A 20,203-nucleotide genomic window follows, 5' to 3' on the forward strand; every position below is an offset into this window, starting at 1 on the left:
TTTCTGCTAAAAATACTGTGCCAACCAAAGAAGAAACCAGGGACAGATTTAAGGTGAGATAACAGCAGGCCCTTGTTCATGGGATATAATACTCACAGAGGAGGTGACTTGCTGTAGTTTATGAATACACAGAAAAAACCAGCATGTATCCTTACAAAACAAGAGGAAAGCAAAACAGAAAGTCACAGTTTATACTGCTACAAAAATTTGTGGACTGTGTGATTCAAGAGGGACTATTGTTAGGTAGACCCTTTCACCTCCTGAATCTAAGACTGTGAACTAGCAGTTCAGGATGCATTTCAAATCCCTTTGGCTTTTGTGGTTTGTATCTGAAGGGCAGACTTCGGCAGACTGTAGGAACATGGAGCAGATTTCACATCTGAACCTAGCGAGAATATGAATAAAACCACAATTCTTTCATGGGAAAAACATTTGCAATCAAGTTTGACCCCATGCTCTGACTTCACATTGCTATCCACTGGTGTGGAGGAAATTTTTTTTTCCAGGGCAGAGGAAAAAAGGGCTACCTCACTGACAAGCTGAACTGATATGAGTGAACTGTCAAAACCTGCCTGTGTGCAGTATTTCCCTGCAAAGGTGCTGCAAGGGCAGTACCAGGTCTGATGGACCCCACCATTGGCCCTGGCCAGGTGCTATTCATTGACCAGTGCTAGGCTTTCAACACTTACACTCAGCCACACAGGTGGAATTTAAACTGTGTAGATCTGGGCCAGCTGGGTTAACCTGTAGGGAGGAGAGAATTAGTAAGGGAGAAGGGAATTGTAAGGATTTAGACAATGAAGTGGGTTTGGGGAAAAAGACAGAACCCCTTTATATGGGTGCAGACAGACAGGGATGTCACTTTAAGCAAGAGACAACCTTTGCTTTAATGCTCTAATCCAAGGGTTAGAGCATTAAAACATTACAAGGGACCAAAAAATGTTGGAAATGTTCTCCACTCCTTTGAGTGGGAGAGGTATATCTAGGAATCATTTCTCCGATCTAGTGGGGCAAAGTATCCGACAGAGATAGAAAGTCATTTATATTTCCTGCCGGCCACTTTTGAGAAATAGGGCTTCCAGCACCCAGGGCTCTAATCTTGGAGTAGGGACCTCCGTAAGGTGCCTAGAGTAGTTTTCAGAAACACTAAAACTTAGGGCATTCTATAAATCCATGACAAAAGTATTCAGGCACACCCTGAATATTCTCTCAGCTGTTAGTCTAATATGTGCAAACGGACTGGAGATTGCCCATAACCGACAGGATGAACTGCCAAAGACAAAATGTAGCCTTTCATTCATTTCTAAACTGAATGCATGCAAAAAGCAACCCGCTCAGGATTAGCATCAGATGAAGTTTTTAAGACCTTTGAACCTGTAGATTTGGGTATCACAACAAATAGCATGCAGAAGCATCAGTGTCACTTGTTAAAGGTGTCGCTTTTCACAACCAGCTGGAATTTTGCTGGAACAGAGCAGACAGCCACCTGCCTTTCACTCCCAGTGGTGCCACTGATGTCTTCTGTGTCACACTAAATGGGACCATCTCTGAGCAATCCATCCCAGTGTTACGCTACCCCAAGCCACCCTTCATGAAACTCAGTTAAGTAGCTCCCTATTGCCACTGGGGTGCACAGAACAAACCATCAAAACACCAGGTCCAAAATGCAGCTCTATCTGCAGTGTGGCCCATCAGACAAGTGAAATGCAGTGCACTGGTCATGTTTTATGGTGTCCACGGCATTACAGAGTGGGCATACATGAAGGGAAAAAAGGCTATCGATATCCCTGTTCATCATTCAGAAACACACCAAATGCCTCAAAGTCTATCTGACTTTATTACTTCTCACATCAGCAAGGTTGTTTGTATCATTTCACTATCAGATACAATTGGGAAATAGTTTGGGGAAAGTAACAGAGAGTTTCACAGGTTAACACAGTTTTCATAGCTTCCAGGATCACAGGATGGTTGAGGCTAGAGGGCACCTCTGGAGATTAGCCAGGCCCACATCCTGCTCAAGCAGGGTCAGTTACAGTGGGTTTCCCAGGATCATTTACCTTCAGGTTTTGTCTCCACAGACAGAGACTTCACAACATCTTTGGGCAACCTGTTCCTGTGTTTGACCACTCTCAAAATAAAAATGTGTTTTCTTGTGTTCAGATGGAATGTCATGTTTTTTAACTTGTGCCCACTGTACCTTGCCCTGTTGCAGATTCACAGAATTACTTAGGCTGGAAAAGACCTTCAAGATATCAAGTCCAACCTTTGACTGATCACAACTTTGTTAATTAGACCATGGCACTAAGTGCCACATCCTGTCATTTCTTGAACACCTCCAGGGATGGTGACTCCACCACTTCCCTGGGCAACCTGTTCCAATGCTTAACAACCCTTTCTGTGTAGAAATTATTCCTGGTGTCCAACCTGAACCTCTCACCCTGTCACTTGTTGCCTGGGAGAAGAGACCAACCCCCACCTGCCCACAGGTAACTGTAGAGAGCGATAAGGTCTCCCCTGAGCCTCCTTTTCTCCAGGCTAAACAACCCCAGCTCCCTCAGCCGCTCCTCATAAGACTTACATACTGTTAGTGGGTATCACTAAGCAGAGTCTGTCTCCCTCTTCTTCAGCCCTCTGCCTTCAGGTATTAATACACACAGATAAGTTCCCCCCCGAGCATCTTCTTTTCCTAGCTGAACAGTCCCAGCTCTCTCTGCCCCTCCTCATAGAAGAGATGCTCCTGTCCTTAAATAATCTTCTTAGTCCTTTGCTCGACTTTTTCCACTATGTCCGTGTCTCTCTCATACGGGGGAGCCCAAAGCTGGACCCAGCACTCACCAGGGCTGAGTAAAAGCCTCTTGACTGTGGTTTTTACAGATACTGTTAAAGAAAGGAGTGAAAACAAGGCTTTCACCTTTTGTTCAGATCCAGTTTCTATGTTGAGAGTGGCTGAGTCAGTATTAGCTGATGATTACGGATTCCTTCAATGACTGATGAATTCAGACTGCTCTCTATCGGAAAAGGATTTGTATCACCCAAGTCACTATTCCAAGTGCTGCCTTTTGTGGAGTCTTAGCTAGGAGGCCAAAGGCAGATTTCAAGAAAACAGGCAGTCCTCTCCACCTAGATGTCAGAAGTGAATTGTTTTGGTAGAAGAGAATATCTTTGAAGAGCCTACTTGGCTCAATTCTGACACCTTCATACAGTTCATGAGTTTTCTGTAGCTCTCTTGGAAGAAGGAATGACTTGATTAATTACAGAGATGCCTTTGGCTGCTGGTACAACAAGCCATTTTCTAACACAGAGTGTGCATTTCCCAGTGAGCTCCCAAGTGTGTACCACAGTAAAAATCACAGCCCAATTTGCCTGCACTATTGTTTCAGTACCACGTAGAGAATGATCTAGCCCAAATACATTCGTCACTACAAATAAGCAACACTACTTAATGAAGTAGGGAGGAGAAATGTCAGAGAGGGACCACACAAAATTTCTACCAAATCTGAAGAAAAATCACAGTATGGAATGGCCATGCTGGCTGTTGCTAAACACCAGCACAGAGAACAACCAACCAACCAACCAAAGCATTTCCCTGACCCCAATAAAAAGTATTTGTTTTACATACTAAATTCAACATAGCCTTTCAAACGTGACAAGGAGGATAAGGATTACAAACAGAGGGAATGTGAATCAGAAAGGAGTGCCTGAAGAAGCGGAAGACATGTACAATACTGTTGCCTTCAAAGTAGCGATCTCTCTATTGCTGGCAATAACTGCTATCACAGACCAAAGCCACCGTCCTGCCGGGATCCAGCCCGAAAACCTACGCGATCAGTGTTGGAGCATCCCGGTACGTGACCCCCCGGGCGCTGCCCGGCTCCCCAAGCCCCCCGCGCTGTCCCCGGCCGCTTGTGTGGAGCTGTGCTGCCCTCCGGCGGCGGTGGCCCGAACAGCAGCCCTTGGCTGAGGTCGCCCACCGCAGTGACAGTGACACGGCGGGAGGAGCAGGTGGGCTCGGCGCGGCGTGGGCGGCACCGGATTGCGTGACACCCGCACTCCTCAGCTCGCCCCTTCGCCGAGTAAGGCGTTTTCGTGGCGTTGTTGCCCATGGCAGGGGGGTGGAACTAGGTGATCTCTAAGATTCCTTTCCAACCCAAAATGTTCTGTGATTCTACCATTCTTTTCTTTTCTTTAAGCTTTCCTTTAACATTTTCTTGCTATTCTGCTCCCCCGATTCCTAAGCGCTTCCTGCCTTTGCTGTTGAGAAGCAGATCTGCAGCATATGGCTTCGTGGAGAAGATGGAACTAGTCAGAGGAACCGAGGCACGCTTCTGCTCACTGGGGAGCTGGAGCAAGAGGCCAGAGCACACAGCTCTTTCCCATTTGCACAAAAGTCTAGGCTTATATTCCTATGTCTCGCTTTTGTAAAATTATTTAAAGCTCACATATTTTTACACATCACCTATATGGAGATATAAATAGTTCGTACCAGAAATGAAAGCACTGTAGAAAATGTGATTTAAACGCTCCTAGGCAAGAACATTATCATGAGAAACTACTGGCGCTTCATACTACTTTACTCAGATATTTTTAAGCATCCAGAAAGCTGTTCTGATAGCAACATTCATTCACAACTTCATATTTATTGAAGTCACCAAGGAACAACGAGGAACAACGTATGTCATTGGCTCTGCATTTAAGATCATAAATCATTGCTGTAAAACTTGAACACAGCTAAGCACCACATACAGAGCCATAGAACCGTAGACTGGTTTGGGTTGAATGGGACCTTTAAAGATCATCTAGTCCAAACCCTGGGAAGTCTCAAGGGAATATTGAAGAGGGGAATTACAAAGAACTGCCTGAGAAAATGCTACTCAATTGATACTAGAAAAATTATTCCTTGTTTACACAGAAATTCTCCCTGGGGCTACATTTCTAGTTTTGTTAGGTGGGAAAAAATGTAAACTGAAATTCCTAAGGACCTATTTTCAACTTAGATGGTGCATACCATGGACTAGGCATACATACAGCAGCCACCCTCTGTGGCAATGAGCTACAGAATCAATACGGATTTCGGTGGAGGGATTAAATTCATAGGCTTTTTTTATGGATATAGAGAAAAGACAAATGCTTCATTGATCCATAATGTTCCCTTAAAGACGGGCATTACCTCGTTAGATCTGGTAATTTAATAACCAAGTTTGCAGTGTTATTTCAAAGTATGATCACAGCAGTATATATTGAAATCATATATTATCACGTGTAATATGTGCATGCTGCAAAATACTGCATGCATCCCAAGGAATCCCCGGGAACTGGGGCTCATTTCATCATACAACATCATACAACACCCATTTCATCTTTCACATGGCTCGAAAGGCACCTGCAAGCAGTACATTATATATGTGATGAACACGTAGCAAGTGTAAAGCTCCCATCATTGAGGCTGTGAAGCAGTGCATCCATTTTTCTGGAATAGCAGCACACACAGTCACAAGGAAACCTCGAAGTTACTGCAAGTCTCCTGGAATTTTTAATACCGATACAAACCCTGGACGTCTAATAATGAGGATGTACAAAGAGAGTTTATGTTGTGGATAGAAAATCCCACTTCAGCATTTAAGAGCTATGATGGTTTAGGTCAGGTCCATCGGCTACAGAAGAGGAGTATAGATACAGATCTGGGTATGTACGGGTGTGTGTATATATACGTACGATTATACATGTGTGGTGTAAGGAGCATATATACCGGCAAGCCTCCGGCGTGGTGGGTGCCAAGGCTACAGGACACCCGCAGGGCTGGGCTGTGGCAGGGGCTCCCGCTCCCCGAGAACGGTCGGTGCCGGTCAGACTCGCCCGGGACCCAGGCCCGTGGGACGCTCGGTGGGACCTGCTCCCGGGAGTTCGGCGCGGGGAGGCAAGGGAGCCGCTGAAGCCTTCCCGGGGCTGCGACGACTCCGGGAGCGGCTTCGGGGGTCCCCCCTGCCTGATCCCCGAGGGGTCGGGCGCGCGCACACTCCCCGCTCCTCCCGCGGTCTTCGGCGCGGGGTGGCGCGGGCGCGGCGCTGCGGCGGGGCCGCGCTTGCCAAGCGGCCGGGAGGCAGCGCCGCCCGCTTCCCGCTCCGCTGCCGTCCGCAACTTTCAGGCAAACCACGCCCCTCGCCCTCGTCCCCCGCCGGCGGCTGGTAAGCGCCGGGCTCCGCGCCCGGCCGGGCGGACGGAGGGCGGAGGGGCCCCGGCCGCGGACCCCCGGGGCGGACACCGCGCGCACATGGCCGCGGGAAACTTCGGCCGGCGGGAGGGGCGGGAGCGAGCCCGAGGCCGTCCGGCGCTTGGGAGGGAAGAGGGACAGGGGCGGCGGGGCGGGCGGGGCAGGTGTCCCCGTCCGCGGAGCCCTGCGGAGCGTGTGCGCGGCGCCCGGGGCGCAGTGCCGGGGCGGCGGCGGCGAGTGAGCGGCGGTCCCCGGACAGGTGCGGGCGGGCCAGGGCTGCGGGGCGCTCGGAAGGGAGCGGCGGCCCCGCAGTGCCCGGTAGGGGAGCGGCGCAGGATAGCGGGACCCGCTGCGGCAGCGCGGGCCGGCGGGGGGAAGTCCCGGGGACGGCTTTTGGTTCGGGTGTCTTGGCTTGCCGGCGGGGTGGGAGAGTAAGTTGTTGAGCGATATAGCGCGGGGGCACAGGGTTCAGGTGGAAAATCCAGCCAATTCCCCTCAAGGTGTGTTTTTGGGGTCTGTTTTGGGGTTTTTTTGTTGGGTTTTCAGTGTTTCCTTTGTTTGTGTGTTTGGGCTTTGTTTTGGTGTTTATTTGGGGAGGCGGGTTGTTGTGGTTTTGGGGTTTTTTGTTTGGTTTTTTTTTGTTTGTTTTGTTTTTAATAGGGCACAGAGGAAAACGTTAGTGCACAATGCTGAAATTGGTGATCTGGTCGCTGAGGCAGGTATCCAGAAAGCGGCATTCACTGGAGAAGCTACATTACTGTCATTCTTCGTGCTAGCGTGAGGTTTATGTGCCTTTGAGGGGAAGGTCACTTTTTACCCTCTCCCCCCACCCCCAGCAACCCACCCTTCTTTTGCTAAGCTGTGCATCAGCAGCATGAATTCCAAGAAGCAGTAGGTGTTTCTTGGCATTTCAACTGGGATTTTGGAAAGGGAAGCCGGGTATTTAATGGGAAAAAATTGCGATGAAAGCAAAGGATGCGGAGGCTGCACACAGCCCTGGGTTTGCAGGCATGTGGAAGTTGTTGAAATAGGTAAAGGGTTGAAATTGGCATTTGGAAAATGGTGACTTTTTCTTTAGTTACTTATACAACAGATGAATATAAGGGAAAACTGGGCCACAAAGAATTTTTCCTGTTTTGCAGTTTGCTGTCAGCAGAAGGTAAAACATGTCCTTGAAGACATACAACTTTACATAAACAGCTGATGTTTACATAAGCCTAGATAAGTTTGTGAGAAACGCAGATAGCAGAAGATTCGGTGTTAGCTGAACTCAGCTATCCCGCTTTTTGTCCGTGCAATCATTTTCAAATTTTTTTGTATTGTTGCAGCATAAGAACAAGGTGAACAGCTGCACCTTCACCAAAGCAACCACCTGCATTCCTTTTCTCCTCTGGAATGGACAATGGGATGGTCTCTGACTTTATCATGATCAAAAACTTCTTCCTCTTCTGCGTTTCCATTAGTTTAGCCAGCCACTTTGGGTGAGTTGCCAACTGTGTTTGAATTTTTGCTGTGGGTTTTTTAAGTAAATGAAAAACTATGTCTCTGTGTGGTGTGGAGCAGCTGAACCAAACAACCAGGCTTTGCATTTCATCTTAATATGCTGGTGTCAGGGGGAAGGGAGTGATTTACGCTCCTGTTCAGATTTGCTCTCTTGTGTCAGTTCTTCATGCTGTTGCGGGAAGGCTTGGAGGGCACAAAGGGCACAGACCAGGCCTACAGATGCTGAGTGCTCTGACCTGGGTTTAGCACAGCCAGGGGCTGTGGTGCTCCCTGCTTCTGTATCTGTGATGCAAGGGTCTTGCACCTTCCCTCTTGCCTGATGGATGCAGGTTATAGGCGGTAGTGCAAGACTGCAACAGTGGGACTCGGTGCATGCTACTAGCTGGTACAGGCTTTTCTGGTGATTAAGCTAAGACAGTGACTGTTCAGAAAGGATGTCTGAGTTTGAAACTTGTTAGAATAATTAGAAATTGTGTTTCCCTGAAGCATATAGCAAGGAATCCTGTTTTCTTATTTTTGCTTTGGGTGCTTCCCTGACAGTGATATTCTGAAAGCTGTATCAAAAAAATACTGCAACTATAGCTCTTAGAAAATGAAAAATAATGTCAGAAACCCTCTATTTATATGTTTTTCCTATACCCAGAGATATTAAGAACTTTCCAAAATTGAGCTATGTAATGGAATCTGGAAAAAGTGTTTTGCAAGTACTCGGGAAACGTAGGTTGATTCTTCTTTGTGGAGGAGAACAATTATTTATGATTTCACCAGAGAAAAAATGAATCCTCCCAACATTCTGATTCACAAGCACACCCATCAATTCCTTGCTATAAGAAGACACAAAATGGAGATGCAAATCAGTTTCTGATTTCAAGCAAAGTGACTTGTTCCAGATTGGAACTAGGAGTAAGACCAAACCGAGTGATGACTGTCCACGCTGTAAGCAAAACTTAGCCTGGTCTCCAGCACATGTCCTGTGTACACAGTGGTTTATAGGAAAAATTGTAGGACTGCACTCTACAAAGGATGCAAAGAGTTGTGCACTCATTTATCCACCTTGAAAAAACTTGATCCTGCTTTCACTGTGGTCTAAGGGAAAACTCTCCCAGGACTTTGTGATAGAAATGAAGAGGGCATAGATAGCGTGGGAGTGGTTTTAAACTTGTCTTTACATTGTTGTAATTCGACAAAGTATTTTCAAAATAAGAAAATCTTGATGACTATAACCTTAAGTCCTTCTGGACTGTTCATCGTCCCTGCAGAAGGCAGCACGTTGCAATAGTTGAGCATGACCTGTTTGGTATGGGGGGGTCTTTTAACTGTGTTTCTTCTCTAACAGTAGAATAGATAGGTAAGGCTGTAAAAAAAATAAAAATAAATCCAAACCTAAAAACAACCCAAAAGCCTGAGGGTTTAACTGTCCCTTTCGACTCCAAAGAAAATACTGAATGAAGGTCCCAGGTAGGAATCAGTATAACGTGTAACCTGGCAGATAATCAAAACAGGACAGTTAGATGAAACTAGGACATTTGTTTTTTGTGAGTTAGTCAAAAAGCTTCTATGCACTAAAATGAGATCATCACATAAGTTCCCCCCACCCTCCTTGCCCCCCATTTCTAATCTAGTAATTTTAGTCCAGGCCTGTAGAGATAAGCAGCTCCAATTCACTGCACCATTCACACAGTGCCTTAGGGCTGAATTTTGACCCTGCTCAAAAGACAGAGGATGCTCCAGTGCTTCTGTTTCAGAGGCAGAAGCAGTTTCAGAGTGTAATTTGCTAAGTGCTTTGGGACTGACTCTTCAGGACAGAACGGTACAATTAACATGTAGGCTGCTGTATTAACTGCAGGAATCTAATACTGATAACACTTGCTGTTGATAGCAGGTTCTTCTTTATTAGCTTCATCCATGTTTGTACTGTGCTGTTATATTGCAGTGTGTTTTGCAATATGCTTGATAAAAGTGATTGGTTGAAAGAGCACAAATTAAAAACCAAAATACAGGAGGGCATTACAGATGAAGCAGAGATTTTTCTACAGTTCTCCATAGTCATTCCATATTTATATTAAATCATAAATACAGTTTTTACTAACATAGTTAAAGCCACCTTGGGGGATTTTGATGCACAATGCCTGGTTAAATAAACAGAAATTACATATCTCAATCTCCTAGGCTACTTGATAAATCTCTACAAAAGTCTGTGATTAATGTTTAACATAAATGTGTAATGACTATGGAGAATTATCCACACTAATACGCAGTAGAGAAGGACTGTAGACAGAGTTGGTAGAAGTTATTTAAAGAAAAATCAGTGAATTAATTAAAATTCAAAGATGTAGATGAACTGAGAAGAGGATGTGAAGTCTTCCCCGCCTCTCGCTCTGTTGTTGGTATAACAGTTTTATGAGTTTACATCTGCAGAAACGGTCCAGCATGAGTCAAAGCTTTTTCAAGCTTGCTTGAGTTCAGCCTTGAGTTGTATAATGTTCTAGCAACTTATTTTACTTAAGCATTCCAAGATAGTTCACAATTGTCTTGAAACTTAACATTAATAATAAGGCTAGAGAATGACTAAAAGTCAAATATAACCATCAAGAGTGTTTTCAGGTAAGACAAGAGACTGATTCCTTGTGGGCCCTCGAGGAGGCCAGGTGTTGGCAGCCCTGTGAGGGTTGGAGCCATGAGTGGCTGTTTGCACGCAGATTTGTGTGAGACAAGGTAGCCTGTGTTCAGCTTCATGCTGGCCAGTCTTACTGTGTCCTGGCTTTTATTGCACAAGTCCCAGACCGTCCATGGGCACATCTCTGGGGACACGTTGGTGATCCACAGTCCTGTTTTGGACATACAATTTCAGAAATCTGTCTGAAAGCCAAAACCAACAGGGACGGACGTTGTTCATGTACCCACAGTTTAGTTGCCATCTGCTAATAATATTTATAATAGTAGAAACACAGAGAACAGAAGATCCCAATTATATGTAGCCAACCCAGTATTTCTCTGTACACTCTTAAGAATTCAGTCCGTAATGTGTCTGTAGTTTCACATACTTCTTCTCTAGCTCACAGCCCTTATCACTAAGACTATAATCCTACTATTTAGGCAGAACATACCTCTCCTTTAGACCGTTATTTCAAGTTAGTCTCTGCAGCCCTAAGCAGTTAATTCTGCAGGGATATCCCTTTCCAAGTACTTGTGATGCTTGGGAGTTCTTCCTCATATTTTTAAAGACTAATTTTGTAAGAATTATCATATCTTATGCAGTCATGCTTGTCTGTTTATTTTTTTTTTATTCTGTTTTCCTTTCCTTCTCCATATCTCCAGATACCTTTTTAAACCCATTAGACAATTTTAGTAACTGGAAAACTAAGTGGGTATCTAGAACTTCTTGGAGGAGTCAGACAACCATCAGTCAATCCCACTGCTGAACAGCAGGCTACGGCTTCAGCATCTCTGGTCAGCCAGCTGGCCAAATAGCAGGCATGTACCTGCCGTCCAGCCAGCATGTACTTAGTTTAGGAGAAGCCCTGGCATGCAATGCATCCCAGTGAAGTTACAGGTCAGTGACCTGGAGAGATGAGAGTACTGGGAGGTGTTTAATGACCCTGGAAGAAATTCAGGACACTGAAAGGGACATTAAGTTGCAAGGGGGTGAGGACTGTAAGATGTCACTCTATAAAAAACAGGCTTTCATTGCACTGCTCACAAATTGCTCCTTCCCAGAAAGTGGTAAAATACTGATCTTTCTAAATAAACGAATTATTCTTTAAAAATATGAAAATAATATTAAAGCTTCATCATTTCAGTCAGTCCTCTCCTCTGTTTAAATCCCATGTGAAAGAATTGAATCTTCATTGCACAAATTCACAAAACATCAACATTTTTAGATCTCAAGATTCTATAAGAAAGGGGTAGCAAGAGACTAACTTAGAAAAGTAAATCTGTTTCCTCTGATGTCTGGCCAGTGTCAGTATCCAAAAGTTTGCAAGTATATTTTCCACTGTCTTTCCCACAAACTGTTAATTTGTCTGAAATTCAGGTGTAATTGCAATCCTATGAAGGCAAGTTATTGGAAATGCTTCTCTTAAGAGAGAGAGAAAAAAATTACATCTTTCAGTAGCAAAATACTCTTCAGTTATTTTTTCAGCATTTCTTACCCTTTTTTTAAAAGAGGTTTTGGGAAAAATCATTTAATATCTACTATGCATTTTCCTCTTAGTACAATGAAGCTACGAATAGTACCTGTTATGATTTTGACTGGATGACAGTAACGTTTAAAATGGTAAATGATGTACTCATCAGAAGAGGTAGCTGAGCATATTTAGAGAGTTATTATGTTTTACACTCATGGGCCCCTTCTGTGGCTTCTTATTTTTTCAGTTATCCTGAATTGCAATATTAAATAAATGTGATGAGAAGTATTCCTGGTTGATTTAGTTTATGTTCAATAATGAGCTTTAAATGCAATTATCTCTGAATTTTCTTAGCATTTTCCTAAGGTTTTTTTCTAGGTTTATTTTTATCCATACTGAAAATTTCTGCTATAAAAACATTTTTTGCTGCAGAGAGGCAATAATGTGCTTACGTAGTAATATGTTGATAAAACTAAATCTTTAGCTGTGTGAAAATAATTAGTTAAGGGTAGCACCTGTTTTCTCTCTATTCTTAGAGCTATATAGTATCTAATGTATGTATGTGACTTTGCAAGTACTATAAATGTCTTGCGTCATAACAGACAATCTCAGACCTTACTCCAAAATATGCATTTCACCAGCAATCTCAATAACAGAAATTAAATACTAACAAATGCAGCTTCCCATCATACTGACATTTCACTGAAATTTAGCATCAGGTGCCTTTTTTATGGGTGAAGCGATCTGCCAAATCAAATTTGGATTGCAGTTTAGCAGAAGTGGAGACTTTTTGTAAATCTTCACTGTAGTTGATTCTCCATCTTTTTCCTCTATTAATTAGCTTTTCTTGTGGAGATACAGAAGTATTTCAGTATATGGGGTGTGTGTACTATTCTTGTAGGAGATGTACATAGCTGAGATAGAAGGAAGCAGCATCAATTACTCTTGTTAGATTCAGAGGAGCAGTTATGAGAACTAAGTGTATTTTGTCCTATCCCCACAAAAATAGTTCAGTGGAAATCTTCCCTCTGAGTTCAGCTGGCTTTGAATTCAGCCATAAGCACTAAAAATAACAGGATTTTTCAAGAGCAGAAAAACGAGTGAACCTTTGTGTCCTGTGCCCCCAGCACCATATCTTTGCAATAATCCCAGCTCCACATTTGGCATCCCTTGTTCTCATCTCGCATTGCAACACCTACATTTTACCTCTGCTGTCCTTTTCTCCCAGGATCTTTCCTAATCACCCTGGAAGTCTCCTCCATCTCTCTTAATTATCAGAGAGGAGGGGAGCTGATCTTGCTGAGGCTGTTTCTGACCTACATGTATGCTGAATGGCCCAGTCAGCAAGCCAGAGGGAATAGATGACTGCTAACCTTACATTTTTACTTAATGAGACGCTAATTTAGATTGCTCTCCCCTTGTCTAGTCACAGCTTCTCATGAAACTTGTAGGAATGAAATGAAGTTTGATCTCTCCACTCCTTTGTCAGACGCAGTGGAAAATGAAAATGGGTTCCTACGCTGATACGGTGTAGCAGGCAGACAGCATGATGCATATCTCTTTCTTATGAAAAAAAGAAGATAAAATAGATGAGAAAAGTTGAAAATAGTATTCTAGATATATTGGATTTTTGTGGTTTGTGCTAGGATTTTATCAAAGTATTTAGTTATGGTCGCTGCATGTAAAGAACATCTGTAACGTCTGTCTCCTGTTTGAATTCCTTTGTGTTTGTTAGGCTACTACTTGTAAATATTCACTTTTATGTGGTGAATCCCTTTGATTACAGTTGACAAAAAGGTGTACAGTCTTTTATCTTGAATGGTCCAGCATGCAGGGATGGCTAATGTTTATGTAATCAGTGTGCTGTGCTGGATTAACTGTTTTTTGTTAAAGTCAAACATGTCCATGATCTTTTCTGCCTCAGTTGCTCACTGGAGGTTGTGGTCACAGCATAGAAAACAGAATTAATTTGGTCTTTTGACTATGGAGAGATGAATGGCCTGAAAAATGGTCAAGATCTGTGGCTATGCCTCCACCTGCAGTGAAGGGGAGATCCTTGATGGCCTTGGGCTCTGCAGTGTGGATCTCATTAGGGTTGCAGCAGTGCCAACTGCGCTCAGACCGCAAGGAACATCCTCAACCAGGCATTGCATGGGCTTTGGTGTTTCAGGGAATTGGACCTGTGCTCCCACTGCCTGGCCTTACTCCCCTGTTCTGAGAGGCTTTGCAATCCTTTCTGTTTTCAGCAGAAGCCCATAAACTATCAAAGACTGGGGGTCCCCGTGTCTGTGAGAGGATATGTGTCCAAGAGCAGCTTGTTCTGAGCCAGGTCCGTTGTCACTAAAACTTCCAGATCCATTACATGGATGTCAGTGAGGTCCCGTTAGTGGAAACCTTGTGCAGGTAAAACCAAGTTGAGGTCCCTTCTTTCTTTGTATGAATCCTGTTCTGCTAGGTAAGCCAAACACATATGTTGCAACCATTCTGTAAGACATGCTCTGAGCTTCTCTATTTATTTACTGATTTATTTCCCTGGGGACTGGTAATAAATAAACATGGATTTTATTTATTTATTTATTTATTTATTTACTGTCTCCTGATGACTGTCTGGCATCAAGTTCAGGTTGCTGGAGCATAAGCAATTCCTATGTGCTGACAGTGGGCATGAGGCAGAGTATATGGTTCCTAGTGGGCCTTTGTGCCCTTTCACAGCTGGAAAATTTGTTGGTGATTTCAGCAGAGGCTGAATCTTGAATAAGCACCAAGTGTGAGGAAACTCGCTGTCTTAAGAAACGTTCATTGCTTCTGTGGGTGAAGCATGCTTATGGATAATCTCCCATGTCTATTCTTTAGGTAAGCAAAGGCATTAGTAGGCAGGGGATTCTCCTAAGCATCTTTAAATGAAAATCAAACAGATTTAAAAATGCAAGTTTTAGTTGTGCTGTGAGCTGTGAGCAGCTTCCTAGGTCTGAGCCACGGATAAAATGATGAAATAAAAAAGCGTTCAAATTAAAAACAAATCTGGCCCAAAAGATATGAAATGTGGCCCACTACACAGTGCTGTTATTTGCATACTACAAGGGAGAACTAATTTATGCAAAAGAAAGAGGAGGAGTGAAGAACTGTGTTTTCTATACAGCAGTATGTTTTTCAGATACCCCAGTAGTACCCCAGTGGGATTTCTGAATGTAGTGGGAGTTTGTTATCCTCAAATAAGGTTAGAGTTCATCCTTTGTTCTGGCAATAAATTACATAAATTTTGAAAATTAAAAGCTGTTTGGCATTTAAAGATTAGACAGTACCTTCAGGCAGACTTGAAGGTGCATCCCCAGGGCAAACTCATGCTGCTCATGCAGCTCCACTGTCAGCTGGTATAGTTCCTAAAAAATGGAGGGCTAACCTGGTGAAAACCAGTAACAGCTTTTACTGGCCCCTTGAGCTGATCTCGCTCCCTCCAGGTGATGGAGAAATGCCAGCACTTGGGAAATGGTGGACAAGGCAGCATGGGGGACCTGTGCATTATGGACAGAGGGTCAAAGGGCTCAGGTGTCTCCTGATCCAGCACCCCAGGGTTGTAGCTCCATGGCATGGATCCTTTTTCGAATCTTTCTCCAGGGAGAGCTATTTAGGATTTCTTATATGAAATCACCACAGCTCCCTGTGCTACTCAGCTGGAGCAGCAGGAGAGGACAGAGGCTCAGTGGCTCCATTGCGAAGTTCCCTCGAGGCTGAAGCCCCTTGAAACCAGCATGGCTTTTGACATGTTTTCTTTCGTTTGCATAAAATAGCTTCTCACAAACGCCAACAGCGTCAGGAAAAGAGGACACCAATGATAACATCACTATATTCACCAGGATCTTGGATGGTTTGCTGGACGGCTACGACAACCGACTGCGCCCAGGACTGGGAGGTAGGATAACGCATTGGCTGTGGCCGGTCCCCTGCTATACGGGACCATCATCTATGTGATGCCCTTTCAGATGGGTACTTGCTCTTGGCCTTGATGAGGGAGTTGTGTTTGATTAACTAAACTAAGTCCAGAAAGTAGATTTGTCTCCTAGCAAATGGGCCACAATAAAAAAAATCACTGAAAGTTGTCTTCTTTCAGTCACTGAGGTCATCTGAGGTTGGGCTAGGAGAGCATCTGTGATACATTTTTTCTGTAGTTGCATACAGTTTGGGTTTTTCTTTCTGGTACTTCCTAAGATGAGCAAGACAATATGCTAGCAGGTTGCTGCAAGGTTCCCTTACTGGTCAGCCTACATAAAATTATGCTGGTGACACATATCTATTTCAAAAACAGATCCCTAAACCATTCGTTTTTAGACAACTACAGAAAATCTGTATTGATATGTCATTTTGATAACCTCTACAGCAGCTATTTTAAAACCATAGCATGTGAATGGTTGTGAATAGTTGTGAATAGCATGTGAATAGGTTGCCATCCTAACCTTGTTGAGCCCTCCTTCAGCTCTCTATCCCCCAGATTTCTCTCATCTTCTACCCATGTGTAAACCATCTGTTATGTTTCTTCCTGGCCCTTTTTTAATCTGGCTACCCCCACCCCTTCCTCTTGTGAGACCAACACATTGCTTTCATCCCTTTCTCTCCTTCTCATCTCACTTTACACAGAGATGCTTGAAAATAGGGCTCGATGCTCTTATCTTATATAACGAACTTCTGAAATTTCTGCCCCTAAATTAAATTAGTACCAGATTTGAAAAGATGCCAGAAAGATTTAGAAACTTGAGGGCAAAAGTAATTTCACCTAATTTTGGACATCTCTAATATAGATGTCTGAAATTGGGCAGATCACCCAAGCCAGCAGAGGGGAATAGGTCCTTCCAAGATATACTTCATCTCATCCTATAGTAGGAATTGAGTAAGTGCCGGCAATGTGTGCTCACAGCCCAGAAAACCAATTGCATGGTGGGATCCATCAGAACAAGGGTGGCCAGCAGGTTGAAGGAGGTGATTCTGCTCCTCTGCTTTTGTGAGTACCATGTCCAGTTCTGGGGTCCCAGCATAAGAAGGACATGGACCTCTTGGAGTGAGTCCAGAGAAGGTTACCAAGATGATCAGAGGGCTGGAGCAACTTTCCTGTGAAGACAGGCTGAGAGAGTTGGGGTTGTTCAGCCTGGAGAAGAGAATACTCTGGGCAGACCTTATGAAAGCCTTCAAGTGCTTAAAGGAGCTTAGAGGAAAGATGCAAAGGGGCCCTTTATCGGAGAGTGTAGTGATAGGACAAATGTGTAACAGTTTTAAACTGGAAGAGGGAAGATATAGATTCAGTATTTGGAAGAAATTTTCACTGTGAGAGTGGTGAGGCACTGGTACAGCCTGCCCAGAGAAGTTGTGGATGCTCCATCATTCAAGCATTCAAGGCCAGGCTGGATGGGTCTTTGAGCAACCTGATCTAGTCGAAGGTGTCCCTGCCCATGGCAGGGCAGTTCAAACAAGAACATCTTTAAGGTCCCTTCCAACCCAAATGATTCTGCATTTCTATGATCTATAGAAGCCTGTCAGTCAGAGGAATTGCACCCTTGAAAGTCTTGTTTCTTTCTGATTATAAGAACAGAGTCTGGACTCCCTGCATTTGATCAGGGATGAAATGTCTCCTCAAGCATCCTCTTAATTTCAAGCTTATGGGAATTTTTGAGTGATTCGGAAATTTTTAATAGATAAATGCATCACAAGTATGTATTTCCATCTTAAAATAATTACTAATGCAAACCCCATATTTATTACAGAGAGAATAACTCAGGTGAAAACAGACATCTATGTTACCAGTTTTGGTCCTGTGTCAGACACAGAAATGGTAAGTTAGCATGTGGCTGCCAAGTCTGTTGTATTTACTTTGCTAAAGTCATTTTTGGAACTATTGCTTCTATTCAGATCCTGCAATACCTTGATTGTTTCTTTTTTTCCAGGAATACACCATTGATGTTTTTTTCCGACAAAGCTGGAAGGATGAAAGGCTGCGATTCAAAGGACCTATGCAACGCCTCCCTCTTAACAACCTGCTTGCCAGCAAGATTTGGACCCCAGACACTTTCTTCCACAATGGCAAGAAGTCTATTGCTCACAACATGACAACCCCAAACAAACTTCTGCGCCTGGAGGATGACGGCACTCTGCTGTATACCATGAGGTAATAACCAGGATTGATTTCTTGTGATGCTGATTCCCAATTAACCCTGCAAGTACCTGTGGGGAGCATCACTTTCTCCACTCCTATTAGAACTGGGCAACCAATCTTTCACACATATTTACATGAATATCAAGAAAAATGGAGAACATAATCGCTGCCTACAAATACCAATTAATTTGTAGCTTCTGAATACTGCTAGTGCTTAAATATTTCCTTTGATTAAATCGAAGGCATATTCTCAACAGATTTGATGATTCAGTTCAGCTTTTTTATGAAGATCTGTTCTCTCTTACTGTTTGTATTTGCAGCTATAGTGCAGACTGCAGGAGAACAGTCTCCAAGACCAGAAACCGAGACTTTGTTCTGGGGCAGTACATCTTGAACCGTTGGAGCTTTTGTTATTTTTTTTTCGTTTCACCAATAGTACTAAAAGGCAAATGATCATAGGGATAAATGAAATAAGCTAGCAGCACTGTGAAGCTGCTTTAGCAAGTATTATCCTGAAAACAAAACTGAGACATTATATTGGTGTCTCAGATCTTCAGGATCATGCTTCTCATCTGATTAGAGGATACTGTCAAACTTCATCATTGCATAACCTAGATAGAAGATATAATATTGGTGATTTTAGAAGACTGTGTGAAGCTCTTCTCAGGCTAAATCCCACATCACTGTATAGCAATTTGCTCATTAAAGGTAATTAGCCTGTAGTAATTAAGACTGCTGTCTATCTTCAACCCGGTTTTCTCCAAGAGCATAGTTATATGGATAACACTTGAAAAAGAGATGAAAGGAAAAACCTACCAAGCAACAAACTGTTATTGAGAGCTTTTCACATACAAGCCCAGAGTGGTGCCTGAGACCCAGTAAAGTGCTCAGGAGCCTGAAGTTGGGTGCTGAGATGCTGGTGTTTTCAGTAGGCAACCCCAACCAAGTGGAGAACTGAACTCCTGCTGGTGCTGTGTCCTGCTGTGGGACCACATGCTGCTACACAACAGGAGGGCAAGTCCCGAGTTCACTCACAGGACCTGTGGTTAAGATTTGTTGGGGCTCAAGGAGATTATGCTTTTGTACAAAGGCACCTGGAGCTCTTTGGAAGAGATAGGCAAGGTAGGAGAGGTGGAGGGCTAGCTCTGTATTTTAGAGAGTCTCTTGACCTTGAGGTCAGTGACGATAAGGTTGAGTGCTTATGGGTCAGAATCAGAGGGAAGACCAACAAGGCTGACATCCTGGTGGGAGTCTGTTATAGACCACCCAACCAGGATGAAGAGGGTGATGAATTATTCTACAAGCAGCTGGCAGAGGTTTCAAAATCGCCAGCCCTTGTTCTTATGGGTGACTTTAACCTGATGGATGTCTGCTGGGTGAAAATGGCAGAATATTGTCAGATGCCACATGTATGATATTGAGGCAAAGCTCAACATAGCTTTTGCTATTTTGCAGTATTGTGTGTGGATGTGCATGTGTGTGGAAATAAAATTTCCACCAACTATGCCAACTATGGCATATGTGATAAGAAATGGAGCACAAAACTTTTAAAATAGCTTGCCTTCCGCTATTGCAAGTAATAACTTTAAAGAGTGTCTGCTTAAACATGAGTCAGGAGCCTGCTTTTCTAATGTGCATGGAACTGTGCTCCTTTAGAGGCTGTAGATTTTCATGATGGGTGTTTCAGCAGCATGAGCGATGCTGTGCCAGGAGGTGGCTTGAGAATCCCCTCCCAACTTGTACAGAGATGATTGTGACAAGCAGCCAGCCCCTTCAGCTGCCTTGGCATGTCCTGATGAAGGTAACAGCTCAGCAGTTTCCTAGGATGGCTTTTCTTGAGAAGATAGGCAGCACTGGGCTTTTAGAGCTACTTGTCTCAGTGGTAGTGTGCTGTGAAGGTACTGAGTCCAAACTGGGGCTTCAGCCCCATTTCCTCTAGCTCCCATCAGGCTTACTCAGTTCTCAGGATCTGTGGATGTGTAGACAACCCTCTGTTAGCTCTGCATTCTCTTCGTTTCCAAGGAGGAATTGCGAGCTTCCCAGACTGTACGTAGGAGTATTATGTGCAGGGAGGATTGGACCCTCTGTCATTGACGGAGATGCCTGAATTGCTTTTGCAACCTCGCATCTGGCTGCCTGAATGAAGAGGAGGAAAGCAGCCAAGCCGATGCTGACCTTCCATCCTATTTCACTTCCAAATATACCAAGTATGATCAGCTGAGCAAA

General features: G+C 43.9%; 1 protein-coding gene across 1 annotated transcript in view; it reads left to right on the top strand.

The window, feature by feature from the left end:
- The first annotated feature begins 6,602 nt into the window (after positions 1–6,602).
- Positions 6,603–20,203, top strand: part of GABRA5 (gamma-aminobutyric acid type A receptor alpha5 subunit) — a 53,648-nt gene continuing 40,047 nt past the window's right edge. Inside the window, exons 1-5 of the mRNA XM_008931954.3 lie at positions 6,603–6,923; positions 7,537–7,689; positions 15,627–15,748; positions 17,589–17,656; positions 17,769–17,989. Coding sequence (XP_008930202.1) covers positions 7,604–7,689; positions 15,627–15,748; positions 17,589–17,656; positions 17,769–17,989 — 497 coding nt within the window. The 5' untranslated portion in view covers positions 6,603–6,923; positions 7,537–7,603. The remainder of the gene's footprint in view (positions 6,924–7,536; positions 7,690–15,626; positions 15,749–17,588; positions 17,657–17,768; positions 17,990–20,203) is intronic.

The sequence above is a fragment of the Manacus vitellinus genome, unplaced genomic scaffold (genome assembly GCF_001715985.3).
Source record: "Manacus vitellinus isolate BGI_N305 unplaced genomic scaffold, ASM171598v3 scaffold_7_pilon, whole genome shotgun sequence".
Taxonomy (NCBI): Eukaryota; Metazoa; Chordata; class Aves; order Passeriformes; family Pipridae; genus Manacus; species Manacus vitellinus.